Raw genomic sequence first — 19,417 nt, forward strand, 5'->3', positions numbered from 1 at the left:
TCTTGGTTGCAAACTTAATCTTTGCCTTTTGTTTTTGTCTGTAGGCTTTCATGGAATTCTCAGACGAGAGACAAGCAGAATCAATGGTGTTATATTACACAAACGACAAACCTAGAGTACGCAACAAAGATGTCTATGTCCAGTTTTCCAACCACAAGGAGTTGAAGATAGACGTAGCACATCCTTATCAAGTGGGTTCACTACTGTTTTCTTACTTACTACTACTACTACTACTACTGCTACTGCTGCTGCTGTAGTGTTTTCTCTCACCTGTAAACCTCTAAATTAAATTTCATTTCTCAACTGGGGTCCGTACAAGAAAAAAATGGCAAATTGGATCCATGAAAAAATGTTGCTTTGGGTGTGTTTCTACAGACTTTTGGAAGGGACATCTTTGAAGTAAGATTGGTTTGGGGATCCACCAGAGTAAAATGGGTCATCAATAGGTTCAAAAATAAAAAGTGGTTGAGAATGACTGTCCTGGTGTCAGGAATGTGTTCTGCCCAGAAACTCCTCTGGGTTGGTGCTTGTCCCTGTTTGTAGCAGTAAAACAAGTGAGGATGTTGAATGGGATGCCAGTCTATCGCAGGGTTGGGTCACACAGCTCCTGCTGTTGGCGCTCATTTTCAGATAAACAGGCTGCAGCCAATGTAGAGTGCAATGACTTGCCCAAGGGCATTATATACGGTCCAGTCAGAGGAGGATTGATCCAATATCCCCTTAACCTTTAGGCCACATACATTCACTATAACGTTCGGCAAGGGTTTACTTTTATCATGAATTTAAATTTCTCTAACCTCCTCCTGTTCTATGGTGACTCGTGTTTCTAGAACTGGCTTTTATGGTCAGCTGCATTCTCTGATAGTCAACTGCCAAAATGTGCGAGTGTGATTCTGTGGTGCAGGTAAGGTTTTCTGTTGACGTGACTTCTTCTCTGGTGCACACAACGAGTGAAGAATGTGTTGGGGTTCTTTCTGCCATTTGTTCTATACTCAAAGATTAATCTCCTGCGATATTTTCCATTTTGTTTGTATATCTTGTCCTCCAACGTTCCTGTTGTTTTCCAGAACACAAATACTCAAGCAGCTTTGCAGGCTGCACAGGCCATCATGGGAAGTCCAGAGGAAATGAACAAGACCATTCTGAGAGTTATTATAGATAACATGGTGTTCCAAATCAACATAGACATTCTGTATCAGGTAAAGATGATAACGAGATTTATAATTACGGCTTTGATGTAATCAAGATTCATTGATGTCTTTGAATTAATCAATCATGTGACCACCACTTCTGGTCTGTTTTTTTCAGATATTTTGCAAATTTGGGACGATTCAGAAGATTATTACATTCACAAAAAATAGTGAGTATATTTCTTTGAAGTTTGTTTCCTAAAGAAATAGGTGGCAGGAGCACTCTTACAATGTTAAAGACTTAACCCTTGCTTCTCTGACAACAAATCCCATCAAAGTGTACACACTCTCTATTGGTGCCACTTCTCCTCAAAATGTCGCCGCTCTTTTTAATTGCAAAACAGCCAGCATGATACACCGTTCAATTTAAAATGGAGTTTTTTTTTTTGTTTTTTTTCTTCCCCTCACAGTTAAGCAAATTTGAAAGGGAGTGTGGCTACCAACATAATTTTGCATGAGACATTTTTTTTGTAAAGTTGCATTCAGACTCCTGACGATGTTTTAGTAATCCCCCACCAAATTCAAAATCAAATAAGTCTTAGATAATGTATCTCCTGCAAAACCTGCTTCTGACAAAGCTAACTGGGCTTCCAACTCTTTTCTTCATAGATACCTATCAGGCCGTCATACAGTTTAGCGACCCAGTCAGTGCAAGAAGTGCCCGAATGGTAAGTACAGTTTTTCACATCTGTGAAGGGTTTACCCCCTGTAGTTCATGTTGGCAGTTATTTTGAATCCTTGTTCGTACTTAGGTTAGTGGCTGCTTAGAAAAGCTGCAGTCGTAGCTGAGTGGTGAAGGAGTTTGTTTTTCAACTTTGTGGTTCGGATTGTCCCACTTTGCAAGCACCTTGAACAAATGGTTTTAAAGCTCTGAGCTGTCTATGAAATGTTGCAAGTGGATTTTATAAGCAGAAGTGTGTGTGTGTGTGTGTGTGTGTCTGACCTGTGCTAGTAGAAGTCAGCTATAATTAAGGGCTAAGTGAAACCTGGATTCCTGTATTTTCTCTTCTAAGCAGAAATGTCAGCTGATGCCCCCCCCCCCAAAAAAAAAAAAACTAGTTCTAGCATGGCCATTGATCTAATGCAGGGTTGGCAAAGTAGTTAATACTGTTGAGGGTCACTTTGGCTATTTAAGATCCCAGAAAAAAATGTTAAGTTTTAAACGCTGTGAAGATAGTGTGGATATAAATTTAGAAGAGCATGAAGAATTTAAGGCTAAAAATTCAATAATTTCCATCCAAAACCTTGATGCAATCAACCCATATTCACCAAATTCCAAGTACCATCCTCTTCATCATCCAACATCTTTTCCATGCTGGCATGGATGGCTTGGACAGTTTGAGAGGTGCTGGAGAGCTACACCAGACTCTGGCAGGGTTTATATGGCTTGATACCCTCCCCAATGCCCAAAATGAACCGGGTGCTTCTTATGTGGCACCCCCTTTAGCATTTAAACTAACCTGATCTGGCATGTCAAACATTTTGTAATTTTCATTCAGAAATTTGTATGATGGCCACTGGTGGGATGGGTGAGGTCAGTGATAGAAGTTTACTGGCCCCTACTGGTGGGGTGGGTGAGGTCAGTGATAGAAGTTTACTGGCCCCTACTGGTGGGTGAGGTCAGTGATAGAAGTTTACTGGCCCCTACTCCAATGGTTTGGTTTCTCTCTTGTAGACTTTGGATGGTCAGAATATTTACAATGGGTGCTGTACGATGAGAATTGATTATTCAAAAATGACGAGTCTTAATGTAAAGTACAATAATGAGAAGAGCCGAGACTACACCAATCCCAGCCTCCCTGCTGGTGACGCTTCCGTGGATCAGGCTTTGACTTTTGGTAAGTACACTTCCATCGAATCCATCAGTCCTTATTCTTGTGCATGTTATGAGAAGAGTATAAAACCGGAAATATGTAAACAGTTGCAAGACTGTCGTTATTAGAAATGATTTCTACTTTACATTTTACCCTTCATTGCTTTAATTACACTAATTTAAAGACAATTAAAGCCATTGTTAAGCTCAGTGTTTTGTGACTTCTGTGAAGCACTTTCTTCGTACTAATATCAACACAAATCATATCTTTACTTTTGGTTTTGTTTTCTTTTCCATTTCATCTCTGTATGTGTGTATACACACACGTATATACACCTAACATTCATTCCAAGCTGACGGTTCGCTGTTATTACTCAGTTTTAGACAAACGTCTGATATATTTCTACCTTGTATTGTTTCTTTTTGTGTTCTTCCATTTTTTTATATATACATGTGTGTACACGCATACTACAACACACATGCACACACACACTTGTGAAATGTACTGAAAAGCGATTTTCCAATCAACTCATGAATTTCTTTCTTTTTCTAATTCTGTTTCTGCCATGAATTAACCATTTCTTGAGACACTCTGAATGTGTTTGGTGTGCGAGCAAGAGAGAAATGTTCTGAACTCGAGTTTCTTCCCACGGATATGATTGTCTGTTTTTTCCATCTCTTTCTGTTGTGCTTCTTGCTCTTACCATCATCGTCATCCATCTTATCTCATTTGTGCACCTAATGTTTTTGGCCTTGGACTCGCCTTCGCACTGGAAGGCAGGAAACCCTCCCACCTCCAATGCTTGGTTGCTCTGCTCACCTGCTTTTATTCTTCCTCGACTACCCTACCTTCCTTCCCATCCATGTTCTTCCTCATCTGACCCTGTCGAAGAAATCAATTTAACCAACTTTAGTGCTACACAGACACAAATTTTTGGCCAGTCCATGTTGCATGAAATATCTTGTCTAATGAAATCCATTTTGGGGCAAAGTTGGCCAGGCTCTTAATTTAAGATTTCATTCTTTTTATCGTTATTTTTATTATTAATTTTTATATTTATTTTAGCGTATGTTCCATCTAAGCTACTAATTATGAGTAATCTCAAGTTTTAACAGTGAAATACTTTTATAAATTCTACATATTCTGTACAGGTATGCGTTTAGCATATCAGATAAAACTCGTTGGTCGTCAGATGCTTTTCGATTAAGAGTTTCTCGTGAACTCAACTCTAGATGGAACGTATGCAAGAGTCCAGTTGGTGTTGTTAAAGCGTTGGATTAATCGCATGCTCCTTGTTTACGAATGTGTTAAGGTTCCCCTGGTGTGTTGTCGTCGACAATTGCAGCTGTGCCTGGCCTAGGAACTGCCCCACTAACCACATTTGGTGCCGCACCCGGAGCTACGCTGCTTTCTGACCCCAGTCAGCAGTATATTGGTGCTGATATGCAGATCTGCACTTCTGGTAGTGTAGCATTTTTAATTTTGATAAGCCAGGGTGGTAGTTTTGAACATGCATGCTTCTAATATCTCTTTTGTGTTTGGTCTATCACAGAACTCTCTCTCTCTCTCTCTCTCTCTCTCTCTCGTTTCCCCCAGCCCTACTGCATTTCATATAATGCAACATCTGTTTTTTAAAAAAAAAATCCATTCTCTCTTTTGCGTGCTATTTGCATTTAATGTCTAACGATCCTTTTTCTCTTAGGACTTCTGGTGTGTAAAATAATCTAAAAAGCACTACTACCCTGGTTAAACTTTATGGCATGGATTTAGCTTTGCTTGCTCCTCTGACAAACTGTCCTGGCTATATCTTTGCTAGTTCACTTCAACCAAGGTGATGGGAGGTAGAATTTTGCTAAATCTTTCTAAATGCCTATTTTCAAACTCTCAGCCATCTTCTCTGTGTTTGTTCTAATTTAAAAGAATTAATCACATTTTTCTCTGCTGGATCTTAAACCCCATCAGTCATCTGTTCTGGGTTTGGTAAAAAAAAATCTTTTCTCTTTTGCTTGGTCCTCTTCTCATGGTTTTTCTCTCTTGCATGCCTTGGTCCTTGGTCTTGCAAAATCTTGGGGTACCTTGTTACATTTTCTTGACTTACTTACAGGTAATCTTTTTCTTCTTCTTCCCCGCCCACCCTTCTAAACTTTGACATGTCTTTAATCCTCATAAAAACCGTTCCTTCTGAGGCTCTAGCCTGATTCTTTGCATTTCTCTTGCTTGTAGCTCCCGGAGTGGGTCCGCCAGGTAAGTCTCTCTTCCAACTCTTTTGGTAGCCTTATCCCCCCCACCTTTTTTTTTTTTTTTTCAACTCTACCTGTAATGTTTCTAATCCCTCCTCTCTCTGCATGTTCTGCTGTTTGTCTCTAACCATACTCTCCATTCTCTTCTTTCTCATTTCATCTCTCTCTCTCTACTAACAACTGCTGCTGTGAGTTTTCTATACTGTTTAGTCGTTAGTCGTGTAGTGTTTGTTTATCAGGACTGACCGGTCTTCTAATTAACTTCAGCATCCAACTAACGAGGAGACTGATTTGACTAATGTCAATTAATCTGAAAGGCATTTTATTGTCTACAAAGGCTCTTTCTCTCTCTCTTTCTCTCTCTCTCTCTCTCTCTCTCTCTCTTTTCTCTTTCTTTCTTTCTTGTTGAGGCTTCGTTACTAATCTTGTAAATCTCTGTTGATTGTGAGTCTGTCTGTCCGTCCTGTTATATGTTAATAAAACTGCTGTTTTGTCCCTGATCTTTGCTTTGTCAACACTGAACAAGCAGACCATTGATCAAAATCATTCCAACCATGACCATCCCGTGTAAACATTTAGAACTCCAATATGATTGCCATTTTGAGATGAAGTGTGGTTTGAGGGAGATCTCTTTTACTCTGGGTCTACAGGGACCAGCGATTGGTGACCCTCACCTATGATCTTTATTTAATAAACCTCTACACTCATGCATATGTTTTCACATGCATCAGCATTAGACTATGGCCATGGTGAAGCACTGCCTTGGAGAAATTTTGATTGAACCCATTGACCCCTTACAACATCGGTCTCTGTTGCTAAACCACTGTTATGGAGATGTCGACACACCAACGCCAGTTGTCATGGTGGACAAACACAGACTCTCACACACACAATCTACTACATATGACAGGCTTCTTTCAGTTTCCATCTGCCAAATCTACTGACTTTGGTTAGACCAAGGCTAGAGTAGAAGACGTTTGCTCAAGGTACTACTACTACCACAGTCACCCCTGTACCTATAGCATTGTGTAATAGTTTTTCTGGGGTATCTGGATATGTGTTTTGGGTTGAATTGATGTCTCCTTTCTGTAGAATATGGTTTTTGTCTCTTGTATAATGCAAGTCACTTCATTCCAAGTCCATTCTCCCGTGCTAGTATGGATTAGACAAATGAAAGATGCTCTCCTAAGAGGTCACCCATGTTGACTGGCCTATAAGAAGCACCCTACCCCACACCTCAAAATTACCCTGGCTCCTCAAAGCTGGACAGCATATAAGCTAATTTTTGTCCCTGGCACTCTGTATATGCCCTGCTGAAACTGGGATGCCTCCACTCCACCCGTGTCTTTTGTGCCCTCAAACACGGTCGTTGCCATGGGGATTCACAACAGAGAGTGGAAAAATAGTTCTTCTGTTTTCTCTTGGTGATATTTTTACCAATTTGGGGCTAAATTGGTTAATTTCAAATTACCTTTAACCCTTTTGATATTCAGCTTACCTTGTTAAATGTTCTGTTTGTTTATTCACATTGCTTTGAATTATTCATGCAGTATTTTGTACCTTTGAGGTGTGAATAATGAGATTTTTAGAATGTTGTAAGGATAGGTGTGAGGGGCCAGTTTGGACAGGGTTTAGATGTGTCCAGTTTGAAATGCTGATAACAGGTTAATGTAAAATGGTGTGTGTGTGTTTCCCGACCCCTTTTTGACATTCTGGTTGTCCAGTGATGTTAACTTTGTCTTCTTGACCCCGTGAACCATTGTTTCATGTTAACATCGGTGAACATTGTCGTTCACTGCACTGTTTACAGGCAAATTGGTAGGCGATAAGTAAGCATTGTAGTAATTAGCAGTTTCGTAAATTCTTCGTCTGGAACCAGACTTCACAGCAGCAACATTTGTAGCACATCTCTGAACCACCGTTTAATGAGGGGCATCTTTGTGGGGTCCTCCTACTTAACTGCCACTTTCCCCCCATTTTCTTCTCTCTCTCTCTCGTTAATATTCTTGCATGTTTCATTTTATGTATCTATCTGTCTTACTCTCTCTCTCTTTCTCTCAATACTAACCTACTTTCATGTATTTTTTTTTAGATTCATTTTTGCATTTAAAACCAAGACTTTACAATTCCAATTTAGAAATTTAAAATCAATCCACAATTATTTATATTTAAATAAAATTATCTTTGTAAACTGTAAAGCTTATTGCAAACATCTTATTAGGAACAGCCCTGCTTCATCATCACTGTTAGCCAAGTTCTAAATGATTAATACTAATAATACTAATAATAATAATAATAGTGTGAAGTGACAACAGAGTGTTAAACGACAACGGCTGCTGCTGCGGTTACAACTAAACTCAAGGTGTGGGTTCTTCACTGAAGCAGGGACTAATGTAGTCAAATTAATTGTGTTGCTTTTTTTGTTCTATCAGCTGTACCGATGTCTGGCTTTGGTTTGACTGCTGCAGGTATGGGTGCTGCACGGCTCAGTATGCCCTTACAATCTCAAGCTGGTAACTGTGTGCTCTTGGTTTCCAATCTGGATGAAGAGGTATGTGCCCTTTATTTATTTGATACGTATATTGTCTAGTTTATACCCTGACATCTATACAGAAGAAAGAAAAAATAAAAAATAAAAAAACGTTTATCTGGACAGAAAGACTGGGGTATTAAGGTCTACCACCACCTCTACATTCGCAGGCCTCTACATTCTGCGACCTATCTGCCTGCGCCATCTCCTTTCCATTCTCTAATCTCACTGCATCATTTGAGTGGACAACTTCCCACAAAATGGCTGCCCACAAGTGTTTTGCTGTTTGACCAGGAATCTTTTTTTTTCTTCTTTCATTTTTTTTTTAGATTTTTAGAATTTGTCTCTTTCTCTGGTTCCTTCGCAGAACTTTTACTACCAAAAAAAAATATTTTTGTTGTGAAGACTTTTTCTTTTATCTCCTCCTCCTCCCCACCCCAATCCATGTGCTCCTCTGCCTAACAAACTCATGATGGATCAAGATTGGTTTTGGATATGGTGCTAACTGCAAACTTCTTGTGTCTTCCAAACACTGTCTGTAGAAAAAGCTCCTCCTCCTCCGACATATCACCTAATGGTTAGGGGGTGGGGCAGGATTTCTCATTTTTCTTCGATGCATCATCTCATGAGAAACAATTCTTCCACTTCTCAACAATTTCCTCCTGCTTTGGTCCACCAATTCTTTGTCTTTGTCTGCTGGAGCCACCCAAACCTCTGACCATTATCGCTGTGGTTTCTTGACCCAGTCTCTTCTACATCAGCTAGCTCTGTCCACATCTGACCATCTCTCACAAAACCTCACAATTCCTTACAAATAACACTTGGCTCTTTTAGAATACCTTTTCCCCACCCCCCTCTCTCTCTTTTTTTTTTTTTTCCAAAATTTCAACCAAATGCTCCCTCTCCTCTCCTTCAATACTTCGTTATGCATGCTTCCTCATTAGCATGTCTTTTTTTTTTCCCTCCCTCTCTCTCTCTCCCCCTTCCCCCCACTAATTACCCACCTCTTCTCTCTCTCTCTCTCTCCTCCTCCTCCTATACTGATGCTACTGCTACACTAGCTGTCCAACTAACCACCCTTGACCAGCCACTGCTGCCTGTACCACACTGTATTACTTTCATTGATATTGTTGTTCTTGCTCTTTTTCAGAGTTTTATCTTCCATTTTACACACTCATGTATCAACAAAACTGATTTGTTCCTATTTTCTCTTTTTTTTCTTTTTTTTCTTTTTTTTTTTTTTCCGTCCCAACTTACTTCGCTGGTGTTCCTCCACATGGACTATCTATCGCTCGCTCGGACACTGATCTCACCCTATCTTCCGCTCTGCTATATTCCTGTTCCTATGACTCTAGATGGTCACGCCCGACGTTCTTTTTACCCTTTTTGGTATGTTTTTAAGCACTCTTTTATTTCATTTGACAATTTATATAGAAAAACTTAGAAAAGCTAAGTGACATTTCATTTAATGTTCTCTCTTTTAACACCAAGAGATGTGCTGCTGCTGCCGCTGCCACTGCTGCTACCTGACTGAGTCTCTATTGTGTCCAGCTCTATTTCTTTTAGTGCCAACTAACTTAACCAAACCTTCTCCAAGATCACTCACTTCAGCTTCTTCTAAATTAATAACCAGTCTTGAAACCAATTACTTCCATCATGCTTTATTTATATATTTTTTTTAATTGTTTTTAGTTTTCTTTCTTTTTTTTTTAATTAATTAATTTTCTGACCCCTCCCCTCCCCCTTTTCATCTTTCTCTCTTTCTCTTCCTCTCTCCTGACAACAGGTGAGGTGTTCAGTGTTTGATTATTTTCCAACATAGCCTAAAGAACCGTTTTAATAAAGTATGATGGTTACTTCTTCCAAGGGCTGCGTGGGTTTTTCATACATAAAGTTACACTCAAAAGATTACTTTTTTTTTTTCTCTCTCTCTCTCTCTCTCTCTCTCTCTCCCTTCTTCCCCTCCTCAGGTAAGTGGTGGTGGAGACCCTGGCTGTGTCAGGAGGTTCAGTCAGGTATTTTAGTCTGGTATCATATGGTCCACTCTGCTCAAAATACGCATGCTCTTGAGATAGCACAGATTTTATGTAACACACACACACACACAGTTTTGGTTTCGCTAATGGCTCATCCAATTTCCATTCCCAAAACTCGACCATTGGGCATTTTTAATCAGAAATTATGCAGAACCTCTTTAGAACAGCATTGATTATTGTTGTATTCAAAACTTATTCTGGCACCTTCCATTTTCACATATTGTTCTTGGGCGTTCACCACATGTTGTACTTATTTTACACAATATTCTGATTCACTCCATGTTGACATGGAAACAGCTACACACACACTCACACATGTATATCCTAATAAAGCAATGCAGGCTCCTTGAATCCTAATTTGGGCCACTTTTAAAGAAAGAGACTGGCCTCTGTTGGCACAAAAACAAACTTGTCCTTCCTTGTTAAGGCCAAACCACTACGGTATGGTGCAGGGTGGGGTGTGAGTTCCATGTTAAGGTGTTTCGAAGACGGGGTTTTGGCTAGTGTCTTCCTAAGACCCAGTCCTCGACAAATCTAGTTCGGTTCATCGGTTTTTACTCCAGTCTCAGTACATGTTGTGCTTTTTATTTTACTAGGTGTGTACGGTGATGTGCAACGCGTGAAAATCCTTTTCAACAAGAAGGATAATGCACTGGTACAAATGGCGGAGCCTCACCATGCTCAATTAGGTAAGTTCTCTCCTCCCTACCCCCCCTCACTCTTTGGCTCTTCCGGTTGTAATTTATCAACTTAAATCCTTTCCGATCCTGACCCCCCACACACACACAACACACCTCTAATGTTTCGTTTTCTCTCTTTCTCTCTGTTTCAGCCAAAACTTACCTGGATAAGCTGACTTTGTATGGCAAACAGATCAGGGTGGCTCCCTCCAAACACACAGTGGTCCAGATGCCCAAGGAAGGCCAGCAGGTAGCAAATATCTATCCGTTGGCATTGATGGATTTCACTTGAAATTTGAAATTAATCGGTTTTGTTTTTTCTTGTATCATTCTGCTATTGCTTGGTTCTCGTTGCAGGATTCCGGCTTAACAAGAGACTACACAAATTCCCCACTCCACAGATTCAAGCGACCTGGCTCAAAGAACTGTCAGAATATATTCCCCCCCTCAGCAGTTTTGCATTTATCTAACATTCCGTGAGTATCCCCGGACCCACTTTCTTCCGGCTCCAAATCTTCTTGAATATTTCAGTTCTGCTCATGTTTTATTCCATTCATTGAATCTCTTTTATTTTACCGTCTTCAGATCTAATGTTCCTGAAGAACAGCTCAAAGATATGTTTGCTGAATATGGCACTGTAAAAGGGTTCAAATTCTTTCCGTAAGTATTTTGTTTTCTCTCTCTTTATTTATGAAGGTTGGGCCAGGGGTGGTTTAAGAAGTTCATTTCCCAATCCCCTGCTTCCAGGTTCACTCCCACTGCACTGCACCTTGGCCAAATGTCGTCTCTAATAGTTCTGGGCCAACCAAAGCCTTGGCAGTGGGGATTTCGTGGGCAGAAACTGAAGGATCTTTCTATGTGTGTGTTTGTGCCTGTATCTGTTTCCATTGGCATGTGACTGTAGTTGCTGTGTTTAGCTCACAATTTTAAGATCGTGGGTTCAATTCCTCACATTGCTCCTGTCCTCTCGACTGGCCGAAATGTGTTGTACCTGTAATTGCCACACTTCATGTAGTTGTGCTGTCCTTTTTTGAGAACTACATTTGGTTGGGGTGGGTGGGGCATGTCTGGAGTGCTCAGTTGATTGGATGAATAGGATCTGAGTGTCCAGTTTGGTAAGGTGGTCAGTGCTCTTCACTAGAAACTGTCCATCATCTGCTTCATGCTTTCAATGCCATGTGGAGTAACATCTTTCTTACTTAAAAATGTGGTTAGTGAGAGGAAAGGCATCAGGCTGTGAGCCAATGCTATCTAACTCATGCTGGCATGGAAAAGCAGACGTAAGACCTAATCTCTCTTGACTGGTTTTGCCAATGACCAAAATTCTTATCTTACCAAACGTTTCAACGCTCAGTATAGACGAGTGTGTGATTTAAGGTTTGGCCACCCCTCATCATGTGACTGCATAATGGCTCCCATGTTGTCCTTTCACTTATTAATATGGCTGCTGTTACTCTACACAGTAATATATTTACTAATTATTTAGAGTTATTTCACTTCAGTGTTTGCTGTTAATAAATAATGGTATTTAATGATGGACCCATGTAGACTGTTTTGGAAGTCACCCCACTCGCCTTTATAAAATGCTGGGCAGCTCTGCTATCTTTCCTATTGCAATATGCCTGCGCTTGTTTGTCCACAATACTTTACCCTGACACAAACGCACCCCCTCCTCTCCTTCGTTGATTGGTTTGTTTTTTGGTTTTTTTTTCTTGCAAGTTACTTAGTGATTTCGTTGGTGCCAGCAGCAGAAAAAGATGCCCATTCAGTACAAACTGTAAATTGGTTGGCATTAGGAAGAGTATCCAGCTACGAGGGACCCATTTCCTGGCTGGCACTGGAAATTGATGCAGCCCCTCAGCCCACCCAGGTCCTGTCAAACTGTCTGGCCCATCCTTTGCATGGGAGTTGGAGGGTGGAATGGACAATGAATGGTGATGATTTGGTGCTTGGTCTACCAGTACTTTTGATTGGCCAAAATATTTAACCTGTTTTTACATTCAAACTGGCCAGATCTAGTCTTTCCCACCTGCCCTACAATGTTATTTTAAGATCTTGAAACTGAGAGACAATTCAAAACAATTAAGCGTAATATCAATGTTATAGGATTAAGTGGAGGAGTTAAAACTCATCGGCTGTATTTATAGTTTTTGATAAAAGTATTTGTAAAAAATTTTTCCTTTTTTTTTTTTTTTTTTTTTCCTTCTAGGAAAGACAGGAAAATGGCCCTCATCCAAATGGGATCCATTGAAGAAGCTGTGAAAGCTCTTATTGTAAGTATTTGTTTCTCCTTAACCTGATTCATGCTTTGCCCTGTCTGTACATTGTGCTATTCTTACCCCCTCTAACCATGGCGCTCATGACTGATGTAGTACACTCTATTCTTGCTCTTCAAAATCCTTGGTGATGCAACATGTAGCTGGTGCTCATGTAGAATAGGATTCCATAAGTTGAGCAAGAAACCTTTAACAATCCTGGCAATTGTCTAAGCTACTTTCTTTGATAGCATTGAAGACACCCCCCACCCCAAAAGAAAAATGGCTTGAAAAAAATAAAAGAAAACCACCCTGGGTACCTACATGCAGAGTTGGAACTCCCATAAGTTAATCTTATCCCTGGTTGTACATTTTTTTTTTTCACCTGCTGAAATCGTGCATCCAAGTAGTGCCATGTATTTTGTCTGCCATCAAATACACTGTGTTGGTCACTGAATGTAAAGCCCCCCTTTCTTCCCTCCCCCCTCAAGCTTTTGTCAACGTCCCACTTTAAAAAAAAATGCCTAATCCTTGGGTCAATTCTGGAAATCCTAACCAAATGCTCTTCTTTTTTCTTCCTCTCTTTCTCTCTCTCTCTTTGCAGTGCCTCCACAACTATCCTTTGAGTGAAAGCAATCATTTGCGTGTTTCATTTTCCAAGTCAACAATTTGAAGCTATGAGGGTGTTGTTGCGAGCGGCAGATGGAGCAGTGGTGCCATCACCCAGCAGCTGTTGAGCCCAGTATTGTGCCACTGCACTACAGCAGAAACATGACCAAGAAGAGCCACCAGGAGCAGCACTTGCAAACAAACACATTTGCCAGTGCTCTACACACACACACACACACATACACGTACACACACACGCCATTTTCATACCACAGACCTGTCCTCTCATTTGTTTGCTTGCTCACTTAAAAGTTTTCCACTTTGCTGTGAAATTAATCTAGCTGATAAGTGCCTTGTTGAATCCAAGGATTTGCCCCCTCCCCTCCAAAAAGAAAATATTATAAACAAGAGAAGAAAAAAAAAATATTCATCAATTCTTAAGCTACAGAAAAATCATAAAAGATTTCCCCCCTCCCCTCTCTCCCCCCTGACCTTTCCTATGTGAAAAATTCCATTTGTGACCGCTGGTATGGGATAATGACCACCACTAAAGACAGGAATATTGGGCAAACAGATGAAAAATAAAAGGAAAAAAATATAATTTTCATTCAAAGGTGGGTGGGGGGGTGAAAATGATTTTTGTCTTTTTTTCTTTCCCCTCACTATTTTTTATTTTATTTTTTTATCTTCCTGGGATTTTTTAATTTGTTCCTTTTTTTTCCCCCCCATAAAAATATATAAAAATCTTAAATTATCTTTACACTTAGTGTTTGCGGCACACAAAGCTAAGAATGGTGAACTGGCTGTTTTGGGTGAGCGGCGCCCTGCTGTCTCTAATTTCCCTTTCTCCCTCCCTCCCTCCCACTGCTGATGGCACCTCCCCCCCCAACTCCTTGTGACACTTGAACTTTTCTTTTGTCTTTTTTTTCTCTCAATTCTTCCTTTCACACAACACTCGGAAAAAAAAAAAAAAACTTTCAGAAAAAAAACAACAAACAAAACTTACAGGACCTATTCTGGTGTTCATCCCATTATTAATCCTCAAAAGTCTTAAAATATATTTTAATAAAAAGATGTCAACCAGCCAATTTGATAGTACAGCTTGTTCAGTGGTAGATGGCGGAGGAGAATGGCCTAAGACAACAACAACAACAACAACAATGATGATGGTGGTGATGTTAATGGTTAATCATTAATTAGGCAAGTTTGGTTGGTTAAGTGGAGAGCCACTCTGTTCTTGTGTGTGCAGTTAGTTTGGTGAGGGCCTTCAAGGTTTTTGAAAATATAAAAGAGGAACTTGGATTTTTTTATTTTTCTCTAGGATTGATAAAAACAACAAAATTAAATAGGTTTTGCTGCCTCCAAGAATTAAACTTCTGTTAACATATTACGTAGGTAAGTCCTCAAGATTTAGGTTGGAATTTTTTTTTTGCGGGGTGGGGTCCCATGCCCTGGTTGGGGTTTGCACCCCTCCCCTTTTGTTTTTTTTGTTGTTTTCATCTAATTTCTCTTCTCTCTATCAGACTGGCCTGCTCCTGGACAAGATTAACTGTGGCCTTTGTGTGTCTTAGTTGCTATAGAAGAGGCGAAACCACTTTATCAGAATGGCCTGCCATTTTCAGTTAGGATGATTTAGTGTTCCAGCTCGGCACCCCCCTGCCCAATACCCCTTCCCTTTCTTTGGAGTGAATGTTGATGGCTTCGTGTGGAGTTACTAACTTTTGGGAAGAATAGACCCAGCTTATGTCTTTTGTTTTTTTACCTGATTTCAAATATTTGCTTTTAGTTTGTCCACATTTTCTTGCCTGCAATTCTTGCACCTCTCCCTCCCTCGGACCTAAACCTTGCAGTTTCACTCTCTTCCGCTTTGCACTGTGCCATCTAAACCCACCCCCACACCCCCTCCCACACAGTGCTGTTGCTTTACATGTTTGGAACAGTCATCACTTTTAAAAAAAACAAACAAGGATAAGTCTACCATTACACGAAGAGTTTTGTTGGATGTAGTCAATAGCTTGGCTTTAGGTTCAGTTCTCGCTATCTCTTACTACCCATTATCATATATGTATGTGTATATATATATATATATATGTCATATATATGTATGTATGTGTCATATATATGTATCATATATATGTATATAATAAATTGGCTTGTGGATATTAAGATGTAAAAAGATGCTGCCATCATGTGGTGATTTTTCTTTGTGCTTTATAATCCTCTCCATCTACAGACCACCACTTTGATGCTCAATGTATTGGCTTTTGTTTGGTGCTGGTAGGGCTTTATCCCAAGCTAGGCTGACGTAGAAGAAAATATTGATGGTTATTTTTTAGGTCGTCTGTTGTGTGCGATTTGCAAACTTGAGGTCTGTTGGGACTCGCAGCGGTGAGGATGGCAACGGAAACTTGTTTCAAATCTTGTGCACAGTTATATTCACAGCCAAGTCTCAAACTTTGTGGGTCTTTGAAGTTCTTCCCCTTGTTAGCTTATCATAGTTTGAGAGAGAAAGAGAGAGAGAGAGTGAGAAAGAAAGAGAGAGAATTTTCAAACCCCATTGGTTCTGCTTCCCCAGTTTGGCAGCCCTAGTTGTAATTTTATACTTCATCCTATTTTTGCATTATCAAGTATTTGAAACCACAGACCTTGTTGGGGTTTGTATAAATATTAAAATATAATAATATATATATATATATTTTTGCAATTTGAGAGTCTATCTTGTAGAAGATTTTAAAAGAAAGAATTTAACCAAAAAATTTTAAAATGGAAACTTATATGTATAAAAAAAAAACTTGAAAATCTTTTTAAAAAAATAATCTAAATATATATATATCTGTATACATTAAAAAAAGATTGAATATTTGAGTGAAAGATTGATTGTGGAAAAGTGAGGGAAATGGAGAAGTTTGATTGCGAAAGTGTGTGTGATTCTATTCGATATTGTTACCACCATTGGCCATATCTGACTGAAAAGATAGGCTTTCTACCATTCCACATCCTACCATTTACCACTGGGTTCCAAGTGGCCTCTGTCGCTCGTGGTGACTCGGTACATTTCTGAAATCTATCTCTCCTTCCTTCCTTCAGCTTCTCTTAGCTTCTTCACTTGGCATACCCCCAACCCTCACACCCAGCCCTCCCTCCCTGTTGCTCCGCACACCCGCATCCCTCTCTTTCTGTGGGAGTCAGTGTTGATTGAGATTAACGTTGACTAAAGAATTTCCAAAAAAGAAAAAAACCTCGGACGCAATGCTGCCTTCACCCTCCAATGTTTTCCTTGTCTTTTCCCTTCTTGCATTCTCAATCTTTAGTCAAGATGACTAAGATTGCTTTATGTACGTATATCGTGTGTGCACACACACACACACACACACACATATATATATATATATATATAACTATATATATACACACACACTGTTTGTATTTATGCAGAAGGAGCGGAATTACCTTTTAAATTGGGAACGGGTTTTAAAACAGGGACAAAATGTTCGTTTTTAATCATCTTAAAATGCACTCTTACCCTCCACCACTCCTCCTCCTCCTCCATTTGTCAAACTCTGTCACATTTTGACTTCTCTCTCTGATGATGACGGCTGCTTCTTCTCCTCCACCGACCTCAGGTGAAACAGATGGCTGCTGTTTATTATTCTCTCCCTCCCCCTCGCTCCACACAGGACACACCCCTTTCTCTATCTATCTCTCACACACACACACACACACACCCGTAGATAAACCTTCTGATTTAAAGATGATATCCAACAGATTAAAAACCCCAGCTTAGAAAGACAACCTCACTATTTACATTTCTTTATTATTATTATTATTATTAGTCTATTAAAAACAAGAGCAAAATTCTAACTTTGCTAAAATTACTATTTTATCTTTAAATTTAATTTTATCAACTCTCACTACTACTACTACTACTGCTGCTGATTTCATCCTTTTTTTGCTTTTTTTCTTTCAATTTTTGGCAGCTCATCATGGTTTTAAGTTCTCTCTCTCCTCTCTCCTCTCTCTCTCGCTCATGTTTTGTCCTCTCTCTCTCTCTTTATTTTCCATCTTCCTTTTTTAGTAAATGACTTTGTCTTCTTTCTCGGCTTCTCTTTGTCCTTCGTTTTCTCTCAAAGGTCTTCTCTTTCTTTCTATTCTCTACTCCTCACGCTTTCTTCTTCTTGGCAAACTTTTTCCCATTTTAGAAAGTGAATTCATATTTTCTAGTTAATTATTATTATTGTTGTGTGTGTGTTTGATTCTAAAAAAAAAAAATCTTTTTTTATATCTCAACATGACAAATGGGTGAGGGGGTGGGTTTCATTTTTAACACCATTTCTTCTTGTCATTCTTCTGGCTTCAACACCACCTCTACACACACACACACACACACACCACCTCTACACACTTGCACTCTCTCATTGCAGACTTTAATCGGGGTGGGAGGGAGGATTATTACAATTAAATACCCCCACCCCATCTGCAGACTGATCTTTGGTGTCTCTTCAACATCCTATCTTCAAATATAAATCCATGAATCCAGCCCCCCCCCTACAATTGATCGGCAACCATTCACTTCTTCTATTTTCAAGAATCCTAGTTCCCCACCACCACCACTCTTACGTTTTTAGCATTTTGAGTTCTTTCTTTCTTTCTTTCTTTCCACCTCTGTTGGCCATTCTTGCATGAGGTTGAGCTCTTGGATTAGACTGGGGGATGTCTGCATTTAGAACCTGTGGGTGCTGGATGGTTCGGGGTTGTTTGGTTGGTTTGTTTTTTTTTTTTTTTTTTTTATCCCATGGGAACAAAAAATATGGTAGTTTTTCTTTTATATATATATATTTATATTTATTTATATATATATATATTAATAGCCGTGAGTTTAATTTATATGTAAAATTCACTGGGGTTCTTTTGATTTTTGTTTTTTTTTTTAGCATTTTCTTTTTCCTTTCTTCAATCTTACCTTAATAATAATAATAATAATCACTTTTTTCTTCTTGCACTGCCTAGAGGTTTTTCAGTTCTTTAAAAAAAAAAAAGACATATTTTGAAAGAACCAGCTGAAATCTTTTCCCAAACAACATTGGATGACAAAAAAAAAATATTTGAAAATAAAAAAAAAACACTACAGTTCCCATAAAAATGTATAAAATGTAAAAGTGAAATTATTAAAGTATATGGTTTTGTAATTAACTGTTGAGTGGTGTTCCATTTGCCAAGCACACAACTTAATTGGAGGTGTTTACATACATATATTACTTCATTATTATTATTAATATTATTATATTTTTGCTTTAGCAACATAAAAAAATGAAAAAAAAAAAAAGACCCCCTTTTCTCTCCCATTTTCTCCTCTGCCCCTTCTTTTAAAAGTAATCCGTGTTTCAGCTTTCTTTGGAAAAAAAAAATACTTGCAACAACAACAAAAAGCTCTAAAAAAATATGCGAAAACGCCAAAAAAAAAAGGTCCTTCCTGCCCTGTCGCCGCCCCCCTCCCTCTTCCACTGAAACTCTATCTTACCTCTATTATTATTAATTACTATACGTTCTTTTAACCACAATTTCTCTGAACTAGTTTTAAGCACACCTTTTACTGTTCTATATATATATACACATATATAGTGTCTTAATTCTATATACTTGCTTTTTTTTTTTCCTTTTTTTCTTTTTCACCATTTCATTTTTTCTATCATTTGTGTTCACTTTTCATTTAAACTTCTACCTACTACTACTACTACTACTATTGCTAGCCAGCAACAACTGTACTTTTTACTCTTGTCTATTATGACTACTACTACTACTACCACTACTACTACTATTACTGTTTACTTCTGTGACCTGATTGCTATTGTATCATTTATTTTTTATTATTATTATTTTTTTTTTTTCTTGTGCTATTAAAACTTCTTTCAAGTGCTTCTCTCTGTCTTCTCCTCCGTCTGTGCCTATAAAACCATACTCTCTTTCAGCTTCATCTTCTTCCTCCTGCTGCAAAAACTGTTCTCAACTTTTCTTCATTCATCCATCAACCGCTGAACTCTACCTACTACTACTACTACCACTACC

General features: G+C 39.0%; 1 protein-coding gene across 12 annotated transcripts in view; it reads left to right on the forward strand.

Moving 5' to 3' along the window:
* LOC115222389 (polypyrimidine tract-binding protein 1) overlaps positions 1 to 14,442 on the forward strand; it is a 63,340-nt gene extending 48,898 nt beyond the window's left edge. For 4 of the 12 annotated variants that reach the window (XM_036511258.1, XM_029792612.2, XM_029792607.2 and 1 more), the window contains 15 exons: positions 45 to 191; positions 1,068 to 1,199; positions 1,309 to 1,360; positions 1,800 to 1,858; positions 2,866 to 3,028; positions 4,317 to 4,466; positions 5,228 to 5,248; positions 7,677 to 7,795; positions 9,130 to 9,163; positions 10,407 to 10,499; positions 10,643 to 10,743; positions 10,848 to 10,966; positions 11,076 to 11,150; positions 12,700 to 12,763; positions 13,350 to 14,442. In XM_036511258.1, coding sequence (XP_036367151.1) covers positions 45 to 191; positions 1,068 to 1,199; positions 1,309 to 1,360; positions 1,800 to 1,858; positions 2,866 to 3,028; positions 4,317 to 4,466; positions 5,228 to 5,248; positions 7,677 to 7,795; positions 9,130 to 9,163; positions 10,407 to 10,499; positions 10,643 to 10,743; positions 10,848 to 10,966; positions 11,076 to 11,150; positions 12,700 to 12,763; positions 13,350 to 13,418 — 1,398 coding nt within the window. In that variant the 3' untranslated portion in view covers positions 13,419 to 14,442. The remainder of the gene's footprint in view (positions 1 to 44; positions 192 to 1,067; positions 1,200 to 1,308; positions 1,361 to 1,799; positions 1,859 to 2,865; positions 3,029 to 4,316; positions 4,467 to 5,227; positions 5,249 to 7,676; positions 7,796 to 9,129; positions 9,164 to 10,406; positions 10,500 to 10,642; positions 10,744 to 10,847; positions 10,967 to 11,075; positions 11,151 to 12,699; positions 12,764 to 13,349) is intronic. The other 8 variants (XM_029792608.2, XM_029792610.2, XM_029792611.2 and 5 more) reach the window with 8 other exon arrangements.
* The last annotated feature ends 4,975 nt before the right edge of the window (positions 14,443 to 19,417 follow it).

This window comes from Octopus sinensis, linkage group LG19 (assembly GCF_006345805.1).
Source record: "Octopus sinensis linkage group LG19, ASM634580v1, whole genome shotgun sequence".
NCBI lineage: Eukaryota > Metazoa > Mollusca > Cephalopoda > Octopoda > Octopodidae > Octopus > Octopus sinensis.